Source organism: Haliotis rubra, unplaced genomic scaffold (assembly GCF_003918875.1).
Source record: "Haliotis rubra isolate DU_JTF1 unplaced genomic scaffold, ASM391887v1 Scf681, whole genome shotgun sequence".
NCBI classification, from domain to species: Eukaryota; Metazoa; Mollusca; class Gastropoda; order Lepetellida; family Haliotidae; genus Haliotis; species Haliotis rubra.
This window is the reverse complement of record NW_025767392.1, coordinates 202,448-221,621: the sequence shown is the minus strand read 5'-3', so window position 1 is coordinate 221,621 and position 19,174 is coordinate 202,448. Positions and strand designations below refer to the sequence as shown.

At 40.5% G+C, this 19,174-nt stretch overlaps 1 protein-coding gene across 1 annotated transcript; it reads left to right on the top strand.

The window, feature by feature from the left end:
* Positions 1 to 2,996: 2,996 nt before the first annotated feature.
* LOC124258065 lies at positions 2,997 to 17,738 on the top strand. Its single transcript, XM_046692140.1, has 12 exons — positions 2,997 to 3,205; positions 3,700 to 3,863; positions 5,458 to 5,595; positions 10,993 to 11,015; positions 11,710 to 11,741; positions 12,366 to 12,423; positions 12,541 to 12,637; positions 13,912 to 14,023; positions 14,971 to 15,013; positions 15,547 to 15,617; positions 15,907 to 16,015; positions 16,840 to 17,738. The coding sequence occupies exons 1-12, from the start codon at positions 2,997 to 2,999 to the stop codon at positions 17,056 to 17,058; spliced, it is 1,275 nt and encodes a 424-aa protein (XP_046548096.1). The 3' UTR covers positions 17,059 to 17,738.
* The last annotated feature ends 1,436 nt before the right edge of the window (positions 17,739 to 19,174 follow it).

The window sequence follows — 19,174 nt, the reverse complement described above, 5'->3', positions numbered from 1 at the left end:
TCGTGTTCTCACTGTTAAACTGTCACACAGTGATGGTATTTAATTCGTGCCGTTATATAATTTCACTTGAATGTTACATGCTGAAGATCGACCAATCTTTTAGTAGCAGCCATGAGTGGTTGAAATCGATGAGAACTTAAAAATATATAGTTACTATGATATGTTGAGTGTCGTGTTTTAACAAAGTCATACAATGAATTTTACCGTTCGTCTCGATACAAATTACATCCTGGTTAAAAAGGCATGTCGGTATCCATTCAAAATACATTATGAGTATCTTATCAGATACTAATTAGAAATACCTATCATAATATTCTGTTCATAATATTCAGCTTGCATTATTATTTAGGTTGGCGTCCTCACAGAAAGGACAAACTAGATTATCATAAGGCGTTTTGTGCAGAATATTCAAATATCACTTCGTGATTTGAAACAAACCTTTTGAGTGGAAGGTGCAATTTATCATAGTGATATTTCTGATGCATTAGATGTTTTCGTCTGTCACATTATGATAAATTTAAAGAAGAGTATTTTGTACGATAGTAGACTGATGGCTTGGTCTTATTGAAGGGAGTATGTGGAACCAATGATTCCGATGACATTTTTATGAAGTTAAATCACATACAACCCAAATGCTGACATATCACATTTCTTACATGTATTAAACATCTTGAATATACATATTGTTCATATTAGACATAATTTCAGAACACATGGATATATAAACGATGTTAACGTCTAATTTTAAAGATCGAGATAAGAGAAGGTGTTTGACAGGGTTCCCTCCCACGACGCTCCCTGTTGTATAACAAGTTAGGTTCATCCACGCCTCGTTACCTTCAGAACAGCATACTGGGTATGCTAGAAGATTAGCATTACTACTGTGCTTCCCTCACTTAAACTGAAATCTTGTCGCAGTGTTGCTGTACGAAAAATGTGGGTCGGCGTTGCATTGTTGTCGTCGTACCTAGCAGGGGATGTCAACTGCGTGATAAGAATTTCAATGTTAGGGAGGTGTGCTTCATGATTTAAATGGCTTAGCTGTTTCAACTAACATGTTCATAAAAGGTGTATTCTCTAAATGTAAATGTTGACTTACTATGTCGAGTGAGTGACTTGTGCTGAAATGGGTTAGCAAGGACTGGCGTGGGGGATGTCGTACAGCAGTGTAAATCTGACGTTGTTTCAAATAAAGCGATTCCCATCTGGTGATAATACACAATGAAAATAAACAACACGTAAAATAGGAAAGTTTATTTCCAGCAATCTGTACACGCCCAGGATATGTAGACCAAATATGAAAACACAGAGACTTGCAATAGCTGGTGTAGATATGTTCAGGGCCCGTTGCACAAAGTCTTCATAGCGCTGAAGTGATCATAACTACCATGCTTTTATAAGGACTTAGAAACATGATTATCCTTTTCGCGAACACCTGGTGTCATCTCTTATTTTTAGTGGTACATTCATATGATCTTCACGGCTATTCTGCCTATTACATCAGAAGGAATCTATTTCCTGAGGACAGTATAAAGTGGTATTCTTTTATACTAACGTTTTATGTTTTTGATAACGATACTAGTACCGCAGATATCTGGACCCAGATGTCAATAGGTTTACTTGTATTTGTCATACGATTGCACTGGAGCGTTTAATGGGCACAATGATAGTGACAAAACAATAACTACCATATTGTGTTTACACAATGCCAAAACAATTATTGTTGTTTATAACCCTAGGATAGTAATAGTGATACACAATCTCAAGTTCGAATCTGAGAATGAATCAACCATTGAAAACGCATACGAACTAATACACTAAGTAACCTTTATCAAACATATAATGCTTCATGCAGCAATGTGAGTGAGATGTCTGTCGAAAGTACAACGTATGTGGGAAAACCTCGAAAGGCATGTCTGGATGTCTAACTTAATGTCTGGCGCGAACAAATAGTCACCATGGCAATGAATTCGAACAGTAGGTGTTGTATTTGCTTTTTTGTGGCATGTTAATGACTCTGGTATGGGTCAACCGGTTCCTACCCGTGGACAGGTACGCTGAGTGACAAATGTGTCCTGTTTCTGTGATTGGTTAAAATGTAAGGACATCTGCAGCCTATACAGGCCGTGGTTGATAGGATGACCTGAAATCGTTATAGCCATGCGAATCGCATTATATTATTATAGTTTTTCATGTAATTACTATTTGGAAGCGGGACCGAAGCACATAAAGACTACAAGCTAGGACTAAAGAGTGTCTAAACAAATTGAATTTTGTTGTAAATACCCTCTGAAGCAGATTAACCATTGTTTCCTGTAACAAAAGGCATCACGGAAGTCAGATATGACAGCTGATTATGACAATGCTGGTTAGATGGATATTCTCCACTTAACCACAAAAAGACAAAGCTACAAATGCGTGTAATATTCAGGAAAATCGTGACGGCACATGCCATCCCTGGTCTTCTGTTTGAAGATGCAAAGCCTTTATGAGGATTAACTTCCAGATCCCTTCATCTTGCCCGTAGCCATCTGCAACAGAGGACAGAGAGGCAGTGAGGTCCAGCTACAGGCCGACCTGTTTAAGAAGACGATACCATTCTAACACCTGTGACGGCCAGATGACCCTTTCCTTCTGCTAGTTGACATAGGCAAATGTGCAGAGACTGTGGAGGCGAGAATTAAAACAATACCAGTGCGTGTTGTGACGTGACTTCCTCGTGATTCAACGGCAGACGACCTTGTTTTTGGCGGGAGATCCTCCCCATCGGTGACATTACACGTCCGAGTCTCCCGCCGCGGCATGCAAACCATACGTCAGTCGCCGCTCATTTAAAAGCTATGGCATGTGCTGGACAAACACTCTAATGACAAAACTTGTGAAAGAAACCCGCGTTGAAGTTCACTCACACGAGAACACTAAGTCATCTTTAATAGAACGGTGAACGTCACACAAAACCAGCGTCTGCTGTAACAGTCGTCCGCCATTTTGAAACAATGGCTATGGGTGCCTCATCGTCGGCTATTGTTGTCACCGCTGTGGTGGCAGCTTTGGCCATGGGTGCTGGACTTATTATAGGATACCTTCTTCGTCCCCAGGTGTCGAGTAGGCAGAGCTTTGACTTTAACACAGTGAGAAATAGGACACTTGGTAGATTGCTCCAGACTTGTGGGGATGCGGCGAGGGATGAACCGGAGATTCAGAGGTAAGGGAGAGAACCACAGTAGAGTTTAGGGTCGGAGCGTGCAAAACATTGGAGAATTTTACAAAAGATCCAGCACCTAATGTATGGAACGTACATACAGAAAGGACTACGAATTGTGTTTGTTAAACGAGGCTGTGTCGTATAATTCGAAGGTGCAGCAATAGCTGTTGGAAGTAATATGGGGATTAGTCTTGGGCTAATTTTCTGTTCCGGGTAATTATGATGACATTGAAAACTGGAATGTTTAGTCCAAATGGCATGCACTGACTGATCTGATTTCACTGAAGAACCGTTTAAGTGTATCACAAGCCAAAAAATGCAACTTCCAGACCCATAGTTTGTAATAAAATGGCTACCCGACTGTGGCGAAATATTGTCTCCTGAACTTTTGCATTCAAACATTATAGGCAATCATGAAAGTTGTTATTAAGGCAGGTTCATGTCCAAATGTTGATGTAGGATGGATGTCTTCATCGTTGGTGTTGCTGTTTCAGGTACTTGTTGTCTCACGAGATCGAGGCGTGCAAGGCGTACACCTGTAGTGTGCCTCTCCCCAGGACGTACCAGGTGTATCATCTTCTAGGGGCAAAGATCGAGGTGGACGGGCGTCTGGACGAGAAGGCCTGGCAGGAGGTGGCCTGGAGTCAAACATTTATTGGTCAGCACCTCTAAAATTCTGCTCTACCATTCCATCAGTATGCATGTGGAATCTCATTAGCTCGAACCCTTTGGCCAAACATTTGCCTTAATTGCATGTATACTGCCTGCATCCTCTACACTCTATAAGTCTATAACATAGAAACGAGTTGCAATGCCATGTACCAACTAGGGTCCATTTGCAAAAGGTTGTTTCATTCATATTCAGGTGTGTAAATATAAAATGTCAATGCAAGAACAGGACCGAAAAGGAATAAGGCAAATTTGATGTGAAAATCGCTTCTGTAGATCACTTCACTTAGATCCGTGTTAACGGAGAATGTGTGAGCTTAACAGTTGACTGATGTTTAAAAAAACCATTCCAATCTTTTGTTACCCCAAAGATAAATTAAATTGATGACTGTAGATATTGTTAAACTCGGCGCTGTTTCAACCAGGGAAATATGAATGAAACACAAAAGTGGCAACTTGTTACATCTTTGTTAATTAACAAAGGTACACACATTGAACTGTTTCCTTTATCAAAATCATGGCAGTAAAAATATGTTCTGCTTTTTTCGTCAAACACATGTATTTGTTCATTTTGACAACGTTTCAACGTGACGTTCCCAGCGTCGGCTGAATGAACCACTCGTGTGTTTATCTGTGTACATAGGACACGCACGTTTATCGTTACGATCAGGACTAATGAGTTTACTTAGTTTTATGAATGGCAGTGTTTTACAAGGAGAGAAGTTATTTAACATAAAAGATCCATACAAGCCATGCCAACGTTCCCTTTCCACAGTCGTCGTTTGTTTTCATGCACCAAGATAATCCTTGCTGATTTCTTTGCAACCATTCACCAACACGGCTTGGGACTTGAAATAGAAACGGCTTGTTTATACTTAGTATTACAGATGCAAAAATAACAGATGCAGGAGTGTACCAAAAGGTCTTATTGGAGATTATTATTAAATGTTTATGTAACTGGAGTAAAGAGTTTGTGTGTTTTGGAAAGCCTTAGAAACATAATTTCATAAATAGGTGTATTTTGTGACATATATTTCAAACTGTATAACACGGATGGTAAGGGGTTTATACACATGTACAACAGATCAAAATAAGTGAAAATACTGTTTGAGAACTAATACAGAGATGTAAAAAGGTTGACGGGGCGGTGGGGTAGTCTAGTGGTTAAAGCGTTGGCTCGTCACGCCGAAGACCCGGGTTCACAATGAGTGAAGCCCATTTCTGGTGTCCCCCGCCGTGATATTGCTGGAATATTGCTAAAAGCGGCGTAAAACCAAACTCAGTCAGTCAGTGTAAAACGTTAACACGTCACAAAAATATATATTTCATTGAGTACTCAAACATGTGTTGTAAGTGTAGCACCGCGTCTTCAAAGCTGAGCCCCTTAGCTAGGTCCGGATCCTCTGATTATGGCCTTGTTAAGATCTGAGTGCGTGAACACCATACCTGTGCTTCTTGATTTAACTACAGTAGCAACGCCAACCATTTGCGTTTCTGTAAGATGCCCTTTACATTAAACCCAGAAGTAATGACATGACTGAATTATTGTTCAAAACACACAATTAAACAGAGTACAATTTCAGATATCAAAGGAAGTGACTACCCAGCACCGAGGTTCCAGACTAACGTGAAGGTTCGGTGGGATGACGAGAACCTGTATGTAGCTGCCTATCTGGAGGAGACGGATGTCTGGGCCAACAGATCCCTGCACGATACAACAGGTAGGCCAAATATAGACGCAGTTAGGCATGTGTATATATCCACAGAGGAAGGAAGACCAAAGAAACACGTTACCGAAATACGTCATGGGGTTATATCTACATGTTAAGACTTATGTCTCGATGCTAAACTTACGAATAAACATACTTTAACGTAATGTTCGTTTCTGGATTAAGCAAAGTTTAGAATGAGCACTCTTTTGCTAACTTGAACGGAACAGGCACATAATGTCATATTTAATTTGAAAACGAGTGAAAGAATCTAGTTTTGTGTATCCAGTGGTAGGGAGGAGAATAACCACAGCTGAATACTGAAAATCGATTGAAAACAATTTTCTGAAAATGTGTCGTGATGAAATAAAAGTAGACAAACTAGTCTTACCAAGTTCCAGAACATTTCACTAAACAAGACTGCAGTATTCCTGTCTCATAATTTATGATTAAAAATACAGCAATGGTTACCTGGGGAACGAAGGATAAGCAATAAACAAGCTGAGTCAATTTAAATGTTGACAATGCTTGATCAAAGTTTACACATGTATAAGTATCGCTAACCCACTTCTTTGACACGTTTGGGCAGAATCTGGAGTCAGCTTAACATACAAAACTTGTCACTTGTTACCGTTTGTGTTCCTCTGCAGGTGCCTGCATGTAGAATCTTTGCATCCCTCATGCCTTGCCTTTAGCCTTTACTTAGACTGAGAACACCAAATTCTCACACTTAGACAAGGACTGTGAAAGTTGGCGATCTTAAAATGGTCAGCTATAAGATGGCATGCTCTAGATAGGATATTGGTTTACTTCCGTCTGGAGGTAAGGAGACCAAAGACAGTCCCACCAGTATAGAACGTACAGAACATAAATGTGAACAGTGTATTGATCGAGCATATCTGGGTTCTATAAGCATCGTATTCAGTTGCCAACATGCTTTTTCGTTTTTAGGTAACATTTAAAAAGTAACCTTAGTGATAAAGCGTTTGATTAAAGACGTGGTGGTATTAATCATTATCAAGGTAAACTGCAAGGTATAGTTTGTTACATTTGGTTCCTATGTACGTGTTTTCTCGAAGAGTAGAAGACATACGGAATAAAATGAATCATGACTGTGTTTTACTATATTTGTGGTAGTGGTGACACAGCAAGTGAGTGAGTTGGAATGTGAGTGAGTGAGTGAGTTGAGTTTTACGCCACACTCAGCAATATTCCAGCTATATGGCGGCGGTCTGTAAATAATCGAGTCTGGACCAGACAATCCAGTGATCACCATCATGAGCATCGATCTGCGCAATTGGGAACCGATGACATGTGTCGACCAAGTCAGCGAGCCTGACCACCCGATCCCGTTAGTCGCCTCTTACGACAAGCATGGGTTACTGAAGGTTCATTCTAACCCGGACCTTCACGGGTGAATTGGAATGTAACATCCCATCGGTTTTATTTCAGACAGATAGCAACCTCATTGCCACATCACCAAAATGCTCATGATCTCTTAATATTTTCAAATATGTGTATGAATAACACATGCATACATACATGCATACATACATGCATACATACACACATACATACATACATACATACATACATACATACATACATACACACACACACACACACACACACACACACACACACACACACACACACACACACACACATATACATACATACATACATAAAAATGAACATTAGTTTTCAAAAACGATGTAATATGTTTATATATGTTAACCTTGTTCCCAATATATCAAATTAACCAATATTAATAGTGTGAAATGTGCATAGTGAAAGTAAACTGGTTCCGTCTATGTGTGAGGTAGTAGTGTGCGACAGGGAGGTGTCCTGGGTCAACACACTGTGTACCGTTACGGCCAACGCCTAATGCCTCCACAAACATATGGCGGAAACAGACCTTGAAGCAAGGTTGCCTCTCTCACCACAATGCCGCTCTGATCGGTCGGTTGTCTGTCTCGTAGGGACTGGGTCTTGTAAAACTCCTCTTTTATTGTTTCAGACACAATTTACAAATAGCATTAATGATTTTACAATCATTCGTGGACGGAGAACGCATATTTCTTACTGAAATAAAGAAAAAAATTATGCCAACTGAGGAAATAGACCAAGAAAAATGTCCATTATCTATGTTGATGTAAGTAGCCTTTTAACACTGTATGTTACACCATTGTGAAAACATCACAGATTGATTAAATAGGAGGGTATTTAAAATTTAAAATATTTCACATACTGTCACATTTTCATTTTGTATATTTGTATGAAATTGATAAATAAACGCTTTGAATATGACATATGACGGTATCCATGCTAAGGATTGGGATGAGAAATATTATCGTGTTACCATGAGTGTAACAAAGGGCTGTGCCAGATACCTCCTGGCCTCTTAATAATATTGTACATTACAAATATTGAAAATTATATGGACTAATACTAGCAACATCGATAATATAGTAATGAATATTTCTATATTCGTAGTGCCATTCACAGTTTTGAACCGACAGCTGACACTTCGGGGATTAATAACAATAGTGTTTCTCTTATTCATACAAGAAAACTGAATTCTAAACAGTAATTATCTGACAGAAAAAGTAATAATTCGGGAAAAAGGCACAATGAACATCATATGAAGAAGTGAATCGTGCCAACAACTTTTCAAAGTAACCTCTCGCCTTTTCATGAGGTCAGTGTGAAAGGGCGCTTCTCATGCTCTTCTAACTTCAAACTACTTTTCAAAGACTTGAGCATCGTATATTTTAAAAGTATATATTGTGTAAAGATCAGCATAAACTTCACTATGCCAGTGTTGATAATTTTTCTCGTTTGTTAGAGGTGTTGGAGGTGACGAGCTTTTGCGCACTTTGAAACGTACTTGGTATTTAACTGGCAAATAGAACAAATCAAAACAAAGACACGACCTTTTTACAACGTCGTGGCATAATATTGCCTGTTTGTGTCGATTCATTATCATAAACATCGTTATTTGAAAACTGTTCACGTAAGTGTAAATTTTGATGAAGATTCTAGCCATAGAGTGTGGGGATTTCAGTAAAGGATATGATAGGCTGAAGAGCCTCGGTTACTTACGTCCTATCTACACCTATATAGTTTACATAGACAAAGGTTCACATAGTTTCATCAAAACTGTTACCACTAGTCCCATTACCAAACTTGTGTCTAAAGAAACAGCTAATCCTTGGGGATTTTCTACCTTACCTCCCAAATGTCGCCAGCGAACCTTTTCATTACGGCTACACGAGTAGCCATGGAAACGAGGCACAAAAAGTGCATACCTCACCATAGCTTGGACTGCACAGTCGTGTGGTAGGCCTCGCGCCTTGTCACCAGGGGCCTCCCAGACGCTCGACAGCTAGATGTGAGAAAATGTTAAAGAAGTGGTTGTTTAGTGATACCTCAGTAAAAGTCAAACAGGCAATGGGTGGAGCGCCCGGCGAGACAGCCTCCAGCCTTCCTCCCTGTGCATGGCATTCCGTGGAGAATCATCCCGGTGATCTGAAGCATGGCAGGTGCTTGTTGTACCCCCACTGTGGGACAACACTGTCATACCAGATCCTTGTGCTTACAGCAAGCCAACATTGAGATGTTAGGAATATTTCAAACTTGCAAGTTAGGAAGACGTTTACATTTACAAATGCGTTAAAAGCTTTAGTTTACGTTTAACAAAGGTGTGAAGTACAGGGGAAAACTGGAACAAAACACGAAAAAAGGTCGGATGTTCCCATCGATAAATTCATGTATTAAAGTCCTTGAGAAGATCAGGATCCATTGAAACTGCATGGAGAAACAGACTGACAAACATTAAATAAAATGCAATGGCCATATATTCTAAATGTTGAATGCCATATAAGAGTATGTCATTAGTAGTTCTATTCCTCACTGATATGTTATGATGCTGTTGACGCTGCTGACGCTAAATATGATGTGCAGATAACAAATACAAAATAAAATATTAAATTAAAATTAAAACCATTCAAACTTATATCTAAAACAATGCAATCTAATTCATTCGTAAACCATGAAACCGACAACGTTGACGTTCATAAAGGATGCATAAGACGACGACTACTTGTTTTCAACAGCCATTTATACATTCCGGTAATTTGTTAACAACATGTCATACATATGCCTGATGATTAAAACCTTTATCTCACATGTAGGAAATGCTGTAATTTGAGCAGTAAAGTTTGTCCAAGATGTATATTTTGCATGTTTATTGTTCCTGTCGGAACGTTTGACACACTTTAAATTATTTGACCCGCGCCTTCGAGCAACTTGACAAAAACATCAGTTAAACCAAATGTTACCGTCCGAAGTGAAAGCTGTTCTCAGATTCCTACCTCATAGTGATGTCCTTTATGATATATGTATGTGAGGTGAGGTGAAATTGGGTTTAACGTCGTACTTGAGAATATTTCGCTCATATGACGACGTGCATGCGTGTGTATGTGTATGTGCGGCTGCTTGTACTAGCCCAGACTGAAGCTGGTTTTATAGTGCTAGCCCACTGAGATACCATGCCGCAGTGAAGCATGAATACGCCACTCAGACACATTATACTGACTCCGAGCCGACCAGTCCTTGTTGTACCCATTAATGCCGAGCGCCAGGCAGGGACCAACAAGTACCATATTTTAACGTCTTATGGTATGACGCGGTCGGGCACCTTCCGCTCTCCGGGCGGACGCTCTAACCACTACACCACGGAGGCGGTCATATATGTATGTAAACAATGGTCGTCGGGAAAGGGTTTCCAGTCAAGGACGTCTACTGCTTAATATACAATAAATCTGTATATAATTTAATATACAGATCTCCATAATTTGATGTCATGATGATCTTCCAGGCCGCCTCCGTGGTGTAGTGGTTAGAGCGTTCGATCCCCGGCCGCGTCATAACAAAAGACGTTAAAATATGGTACTTGTTGGTCCCTGCCTGGCGTTCGGCATTGATATGTACAACAAGGACTGGTCGGCTCGGAGTCAGTATAATGTGTCTGAGTGGGGTATAAAACCAGCTTAAGTCTGGGCTAGTACAAGCAGCCACACATACACACACATGCACGTCGTCATATGAGCGAAATATTATTAAGTGCGACGTTAAACCCCATTTCACCTCACCACACCTCATCATGATCTTCCAAAGATTGTACATCACTTGATGGTTACTTGATGTGCGAGATAGTTACAGCATTTATGAGTACTAGTGATGTGTAAGTGTATGTATGACGTGCCTTAAAAAGCTATACTTTTGCCCATTACCATAACTCATGCTGCTTGAAACAAATAAAAGTGATGGCTATTTGCGGTGTTTAAGTGTATCACATTATGTTTTTAAGCTTTTTTGTTCTGAACATCTTCTGTTTTATTTCAGTGTACCAAGACAATGCATTCCAGGTGAGATCCACATTCATTTCTATAATACAGGAAGATAATAAGGCGATAATACAGGAAGTTATAAAACAATGTCAGTACATATTTGTATATACGTTCGAGGAGATTGCATCAACCAACAACACGACCCGTCCTGCTAATATCATGAAAATGTCTGTTTACCTGCCAGTCATTGCTTATTTAGTTCCCGTAAACTTCCAAAAAAATAATACGTCGGTGTTTTCTGCACAAGTTCTTGTATAAGGTGCGTGTAATTTAGCTAATGTTTAACTATATACCTCCAAATGTTTACTACGTGGAATGTGCAAATGAAAGGCACCTCTTTTGTCGCAGGCTGCACGTCGGTACTCCAGGTACAACATCCGTCCTGGAGGTCTTGGTGGACATTCCCTTGTTAAACTGACTGTAGAACATTTGTTTATATGAATACACGTTGTAATTGCGCTTGAAAATGTGAAGGTATACAACTGATTCATATTTCTTGTTTATTGCAAACAGCGGATTCAAAATCACTCTTATCTTGATAACGGTGTACGAATCTACATCGAAACGTTGCCCTATGCAATCAACAAGAATTTGTTATCCATAAAGTGTGTATGCTTCATTATTGACTCACCAACTTCTACAGTGCCAACAAACAAACACTGCCAAATATAGGTAACAATTTGTTTATGCTGTGCATGTTTTTCCCCTACAGGTCATGTTAGACACCGAGCAGAGCAACCACAAGTAAGTTCACTCAAGTAAACCATCATTAGATATATAATTTTTAAAGAACTAAGAAAAACATTATTTGTTCATCAAACAAATTGCCTATCAACGAGGATAGTTTTGTTCAGGTTCAATCAGTTGCATTTACTATCTGAGGATTCGAACCTGGTTTTCATGCATAACGGACCAACGTTTCAACCACTTGGCTACCACGCCGCCCTTTCATAGTGTGTGATCTTACTGGTTCTGTGTCATCGTACATCGGGGCGGTGAGGTAGCCTAGTGGTTAAAGCGTTGGCTCGTCACGCCGAAGACCCGGGTTCGAATCCCCACATGGGTACAATGTGTGAATCCCATTTCTGGTGTCCCCCGCCGTGATGTTGCTGGAATATTGCTAAAAGCGGCGTAAAACCAAACTCAGTCAGTCAGTCAGTCGTACATAGGCCATGTGTAATGTTATTTGTAGGATATCACTCGCTGGTCCTTGTACAATGATCACAGTTAGCTATTGCGGCAATGCGCTGACTGCCATGCAAGCGTAATTTGGGCTATGACAACTTTGGCGATTATATGCAGACATGGAAAAATGTTTTCTCCCATCGCTCATTATTGATACTGAAATGAATTATTCTTCGATTACAGATACAAAGAAATAACAATGAACGCATTGGGAACAGTATCCGATATCATGCTGACAAGGGTAAGTAACGTAACATAAATATAACAAAAACAAAACGCAACCGTTGATTAAATAATTATTGATATTGATGGTTTTGATATCATGGTATTTTACAGAACGGTTTGTTTTGTTCAACAGCCATATATGGATGACGGAGAGCCCCTCAGTTTCTGGGAGAGTGACGTCATAAGAGGAGTCCACACAGACGGACCAATCAATGACCCCAACGTCAAGAGTGAGTTGTCCTTTTAGAGAACATATACTGTCTTTCGTAGATCGATGCTTATGGCGTCAAATACTGGATTGTTTGGTCCAGATTTGATCATTTACAGACGCCGTCATACAGTTGGAAACATGTGCAGAGTGCGGCGTTTAACAACATAAACTTTCAGTGATCAATTCCTATGCTTCCCCGCTTCTTTGGCTCTCCGACTAATTTAGGGGCGGTGGGGTAGCCTAGTGTTTGAAGCGTTGGCTCGTTACGCCGAAGATCCGGGTTCAATTCCCCTCAATGTGTGAAGCCCATTTCTGGTGTCCCCCGCTGTGATATTGCTAGAATATTGCTAAAAGCGGCTTAAATTCAAACTCCCCACTCACTCACTCTTCGACCAGTTTGGATAATCTGGGTTAGGGCATCCATAAAACGACTGACAGGGGTTTATCACCGAAGGGAGACAACTCTGCATGACTAGTGCACAAATAAATCCCCGCTGTGATATTGCTAGAATATTGCTAAAAGCGACGTAAATTTAAACTCCTCACTCACTCACTCTTCGACCAGTTTGGATAATCTGGGTTAGGGCATCCATGAAACGACTGACAGGGGTTTATCATCGAAGGGAGACAACACTGCATGACTAGTGCACGAACAAATCGTTAAAGATCTGAGGAGAGGAAACTCAAGCAGAGACATGATGGTTTTATATCATTACCTGTTTAAGCAAAGACACGCATGCTTTATATTCTTGACTGTTATTTATTAGAAAACATCATTTCAGTTTCTGTAAGCCGTATATTTACTTCGTGTACGTGAAAGTGATGTTAGTTAATAAATCTTTCTATCATTATGTGGTGGTGGTGGTGGAATTGGTTTTAACGTCATGCTTGAGAATATTTCGCTCATATGACGACCTGCGTGCGTGTGTATGTGTATGTGCGGCTGCTTGTACTAGTCCAGACTGAAGCTGGTTTTATAGTGCTAGCCCACTGTGATACCATGCCGCAGTGAAGCATGAATACCCTACTCAGACACATTATACTGACTCCGAGCCGACCAGTCCTTGTTGTACCCATTACTGCCGAGCGCGAGGCAGGGACCAACAAGTACCATATTTTAACGTCTTTTCGTATGACGCAGTCGGGGATCGAACCCGCGACCTTCCGCACTCCGGGCGGCTATCATTATGTAAAATATTTCCCTTTTCAAAGAACATAAAAGAACTCCTGATGGTGCTAACAAATACGAGTTACATGAATATTATTCCTTCACGATTATATTGACATTTGCAGATAAATTCTGGACCCTGGAAATGTCCATTCCATTTAAAACGCTTTTCGCTGGTATCAAGAGAAACTCGGATGTTCCAAGTGATAGAGAAACATGGCGGGCCAACTTCGTAAGGTAAGTCTGGGCGATGGGGTGGCCAAGCGGTCCAAGCGTTCGCTCGTAACACCGAAGAATCGGGTTCGATTCCCCACATTGTTACAATGTTTGAAGCTCATTTCTTGTTTCCCCAGCCGTGATATTGCTGAAATATTGCTAACAGCTGCCTAAAACTACTCTTTCACTCGCATGGTTTGTCGAACCGTCTATACTGTAGGTATTATACATGCGCTTCTATAAGAGCGAATGCGCGACAGAGCTTGGCTGGGGGACATTTTATGGCGCTTCAGTCAACGTTATTACGGGCATATCGCAACAACTATACATAGACCGATGAATTGCAATCTAACTCGAAAACTAATAAACATTAAATACTCAATGAAACGCTGATCATAATCAAAACATCAGACCAACTCTGTGATTTGTTTGCAGAATTTATGTTCTAAAATTAAAAAAGTTGTTTTACAAACTATCATTAAAATCTTGACACAGTTCACTATTTGTTACGAGGGAGGAGTGCAGAGAAAGGGACAGCCAGGTGTTAGAGAAGCAAGTGCCGACAACGTTATTGATTCATTAACCTGTGATGTGCCGTCTCCCTCCTTTCTCGCACACCTGGCTGTCCCTTTCTCTGCACACCTCCCTCGTAACAAATAGTGAACTGTGTCAAGATTTTAATGATAGTTTGTAAAACAACTTTTTTATTTTTAGGACATAAATTCTGCAAAAACCTCACAGAGTTGGTCTGAGGTTTTGATTATGATCAGTGTTTCATTGAGTATTGTATGTTTATTAGTTTTTCGAGTTAGATTGCAGTTCATCGGTCCGCTTTTGAGCCCAACGGACTATAAATGGAAGAAGCTGAGCTCATTGTGAGGTTGATGTCACTTTATTATCTATCTCACTTTATTATTCGTCATGAAATACTACGTTATGTTAACATTGGAGTTGCATTATTTCTTTAGATCCGAATGGATGACAGAAGTTGTTGGAGGAAAATATCACAAGGTAGGTGAACTTTCTGTTTACTCTTTTTAACATTGAGATGTCCGAGTAAAAGTTTTAAGAGTTTTTAGAATATTATGTGTGTCAAGCCACCCTGGCAGGGACGCTACGAATCTGTCAAAGAGCTATACATCTTAATACAACGAGGGGGCGGTGGGGTAGCCTAATGGTTAAAGTGTTGGCTCGTCACGCCGAAGACCCGGGTTCGAATCCCTACATGGGTACAAAGTGTGAAGCCCATTTCTGGTGTCCCCCGCCGTGATGTTGCTGGAATATTGCTAAAAGCGGCGTAAACCAAACTCAGTCAGTCAGTATTATAACGAGAATATATGTAAACGTTTGGCCCCTTTATTAAATAACAATTGATAAAACAGTTGGTTCTAGGTAACAAACCAGTATTTCGTGTGTCGTCGTGAGTTTCATCTGAAGTACACACACACTTTATAGCCTATTCATAAACCTTAACAAACAGAAATGTATGGTTTTGAAAAGCCTAAGAATATACATTGTGTTCATGTTGTGTTTACTTTCCCCAGAGACTTGATATGGAGGCTGACTGGTGGGTGTGGAGTTCACCCGGGGTGTCCAACATTCATCTACCCGACAAGTAGGTGTTTGTCTGTGCACGACTTCATGCAATATGGTGCAAGACCAATGAACTGATAGAATTCCATGCAATCACGTTTGTAAAATTTGTAAATAAGTCATCGGGAAAGCATTGTTTACTTTAGACATGATAGCGTCATAGTAAATGATGAAGTCGCACGTCGTAATATATAACGTCACAGTATATGATGACGTCACCTGTCAAAATACATTATGACGTCACGTTATTGTTGACCTGTGATTGTTTTGTTCTGGACACACGTTTCAGTGTAATTGTGTTGTGTTATTAGATGGGGTCTCCTCCAGTTCAGGAAGCTACCCGTCAACTCCACGCAGTTTGTCACCTCAACAGACTGGGTCACAAGGAACGCACTGCTGGATGTTTACAGAGCTGAGAAGGTCAGGGGTTCTTTGTTTGTTTGCTTGTTTGTTTAAAGCCGCACTCAGCAATATTCCAGCTAAATGGTGGCGGTCTGTAAATAATCGAGTCAGGACCAGACAATTCAGTGATCAAGATCATGGGATCTATGTAATTGGGAGACGATCACAAGCCTGACCACTCGATGTTAGTCACCTCTTTCGACATGAATGGGTTGTCGAAGACATACTGTAAATGTCGGTGAAATGATTGGTTAGACTAACAGTCACCTTCGTCCTAGTGGCGTCCATAAACTGTCCTCATGAACATTTGCTGGAAGGTTTTGAAGGAGGGGAAGTTTGTCGTCAGTTCAGCAGTATTCGAGTTGCAAATAGTCAAGTCTCGACCAGACTATCCAGCGATTGATTTCGCTAACATGTATAAACCCCAAAAGCGAGTCTGACAGCACGTGTCATGACACCGCTTTGGGCGGATTGCTGAAAATTAATTCTAACCCGGATGTAAGAATGTTCTGGTAGTCAACAACCGAAGTCCAAGATGCACTCTATTTGTAAAGACAGGTTTAACACACTCATACCTTGAGCTTTGTATTAGACTAATCGCGCGCCACTAAGCAATGAAACAGGGTAGGGCAGCCTAGTGGTTAAAGTGTTCGCTTGTCTTGGCAAAGGCACATGTTCGATTTGATTTTCTTCGTGTCTCGACGTTATTTAGCAGGAATATAGCCAAAAGCTGCAAAAAACACAACTCACTCGCTCTCTTATTTCCCAAACAATGTACTGATGCAAATCTGCAGACAATATATAAATACACGGATGCATAATATACTATATTTTGTTTTCAGGCATACAGAGCTACAACGGGAAGGTATACCGATAAATTGGAGCTGTTAAAACTACCACCATATGTGTTGTCCAAGAGGTGTGTCCGGGATATGGAGGTTAAACTGGACTGGGGCGGCTTCCGGGCAACAGCATTTCCGGTTGACGAGAAGATGAAGGAAGGTCACACGCGGACGGACAGATACGTGTGGTTTGGCGAGAACAATGAAGAGTTGTACTGAGCCACGACCGCACGGACACTTGGACAGTTGGACTCTCGGACATAGTGAGGAAACTCACACATTTGTGTTGGGGTAGTGGAATGAAGAATTCCTTAGTGCCAAACACTTGGTAGGATCTGATGCTACAACGTCCGTGAGAAAACACTCACTGATGCTATTTCCACGACACCTTCCCACAACTGATGAGATTACGTGTGGAGACACGTTTTGAAATCATGTCCTGTACATTACCGCTGTGATTTGGCAAAACCGTATACTCTTCCAAATATATGAAAGATTTTAAATGGAGATTTTAAATGACAGAAACATCTGTAGATAGTTTTATCAGAGACCATATGGTCTCCGGTTTTATTAACACTTGTGTATACAGACGACTGTCGTCTGATTATTGGGACTAATATTGTATAATTCTCGACTGTTATACAGGACAGAGGCCTACGATATAACTTGCAAGGTTTTGTACATATTTTATACTATAGATAGTTGATTTGTTACAAAATAGTTAAACCAGCCTGTGGATTCATATCGCATTCTGTTGAAAGTTCACACTGTATATAGACTAGAACGATCACTCAAAGGGCTGTATGTCTTATTAGAGTAAACACTAGGTCTTGTGTTCCGATTCATCACGACAAAGTAAGACTTCCTGCTGTGACAAAATATCGAGTTGACAATTTTAATCAGGCTGAATAAAGATCTTTTTGCATTTATTGTCCGTGTTATACGATGAGAACAGTATTTGCTTTGCTTTGGTCACTATCCAGCGATCTCCGTACATGAGTTGTACACATCGCTGTGGAACAGGGTTGAAAAGCAGCACTTCTTGGAGATGATTAGCAGATCTGTTAAAATATAAATGGCAAAAAACATCGTCACGACAACAACACAAACGGGACTGTCTTTACCCCAGAGTGAAATTGCTTAAATTCAACCTAAATGTTTACATCAGGAGTTATCCTTCAAGAAAGGAGGTTATCCATTGGTGAACAGCGGTGGAGATACATATTGCTTTAGCCTAACTGTTGCACATCATCATCATCATCATCATCACCACCATCATCATCTTCATCACCACCACCATCATCATCATCATCATCGTCACACCAATAGAACAAATCAAATTTGCTGCTGATTCGAACGTGAAGGTACAAGGACCCACAGCAATACATTACGAAACATGATACACTTAATCATCACGACGCGATCCTCAAACGAAATGCTTCTCGCTGTATGGTGATGTGCGTAAATATTTTGTTAGAAAAAAAATATGGGAACGCAAAGAAGTACTGCCGGATATGCATGTCAGCTGCGTTATGAACATGATTTAAAATATTTACAAAGGTGAAATATTAGAACCTGTTCGTTCGTTGCGGAAGACACCGTGGCTAGGTCAGGAAGAATTCCACACGTTGGGCATACTATTCTATGATCGTCAGTTACAAATCCTCATGCTCATGGTCAAAAACATGCATTGGTTTTCCTCCACAGGGGTCACACCGTGTTAAGTTCAAGACTGTTTTCAAGATGGATAACATTAAGGATTGAGTTTGTTGTCCACCTTTCATTCAGATTGTTGCCATTAGGAGCCTTTTGACTGTCCTCGGTGATTGTTATTATGAATGTAAACTTATATATCCAGTAATTAAAACTGGGGCGAAACCATATATCTAAATTTTGTAAGAGATTTGGTGGGTGGTCCAGAAATGGCGTGTCGAGCTCTAATAAAATAGCCACGCTTCTTGCAAATAGACACGTTTCCTGGATACTTTTGTTACTGTGCGAACCTGTTATCTGACTCACATAACACATTACGTTATCGTGACGTCCATCCACAACTGATAAACCGTGTAATCAAGACCTGAATACGTTTTGTCTGTACAGTTACGTGACATAGTGACCGTTAGGTACCCGCCTGTACGGGGAGGCCAGTTATTACGGGTAAACACCGCTATTCGCTCTGCCCAGGTGCGTTCAGTTATGTTTCTTGGTTGTCAGCAAAACACCTATGAGCTTTCCCAATGGTACTTCGGGCTTTCCTCCCACATTGAAGCTGACACACAATGGTATAACTGAAATACAAGGGCGTTACCTCAACTCACTCACTCACTCTTCCTTC

Bases quoted from the DNA above. Each gene is read 5' to 3' on its own strand.
- LOC124258065 (XM_046692140.1), top strand. From the start codon at position 2,997: ATGGCTATGGGTGCCTCATCGTCGGCTATTGTTGTCACCGCTGTGGTG. The intron at 3,206-3,699 runs GTAAGGGAGAGA...TTGCTGTTTCAG, and splicing joins GATGAACCGGAGATTCAGAG to GTACTTGTTGTCTCACGAGA. The intron at 15,014-15,546 runs GTAGGTGAACTT...TACTTTCCCCAG, and splicing joins TTGGAGGAAAATATCACAAG to AGACTTGATATGGAGGCTGA.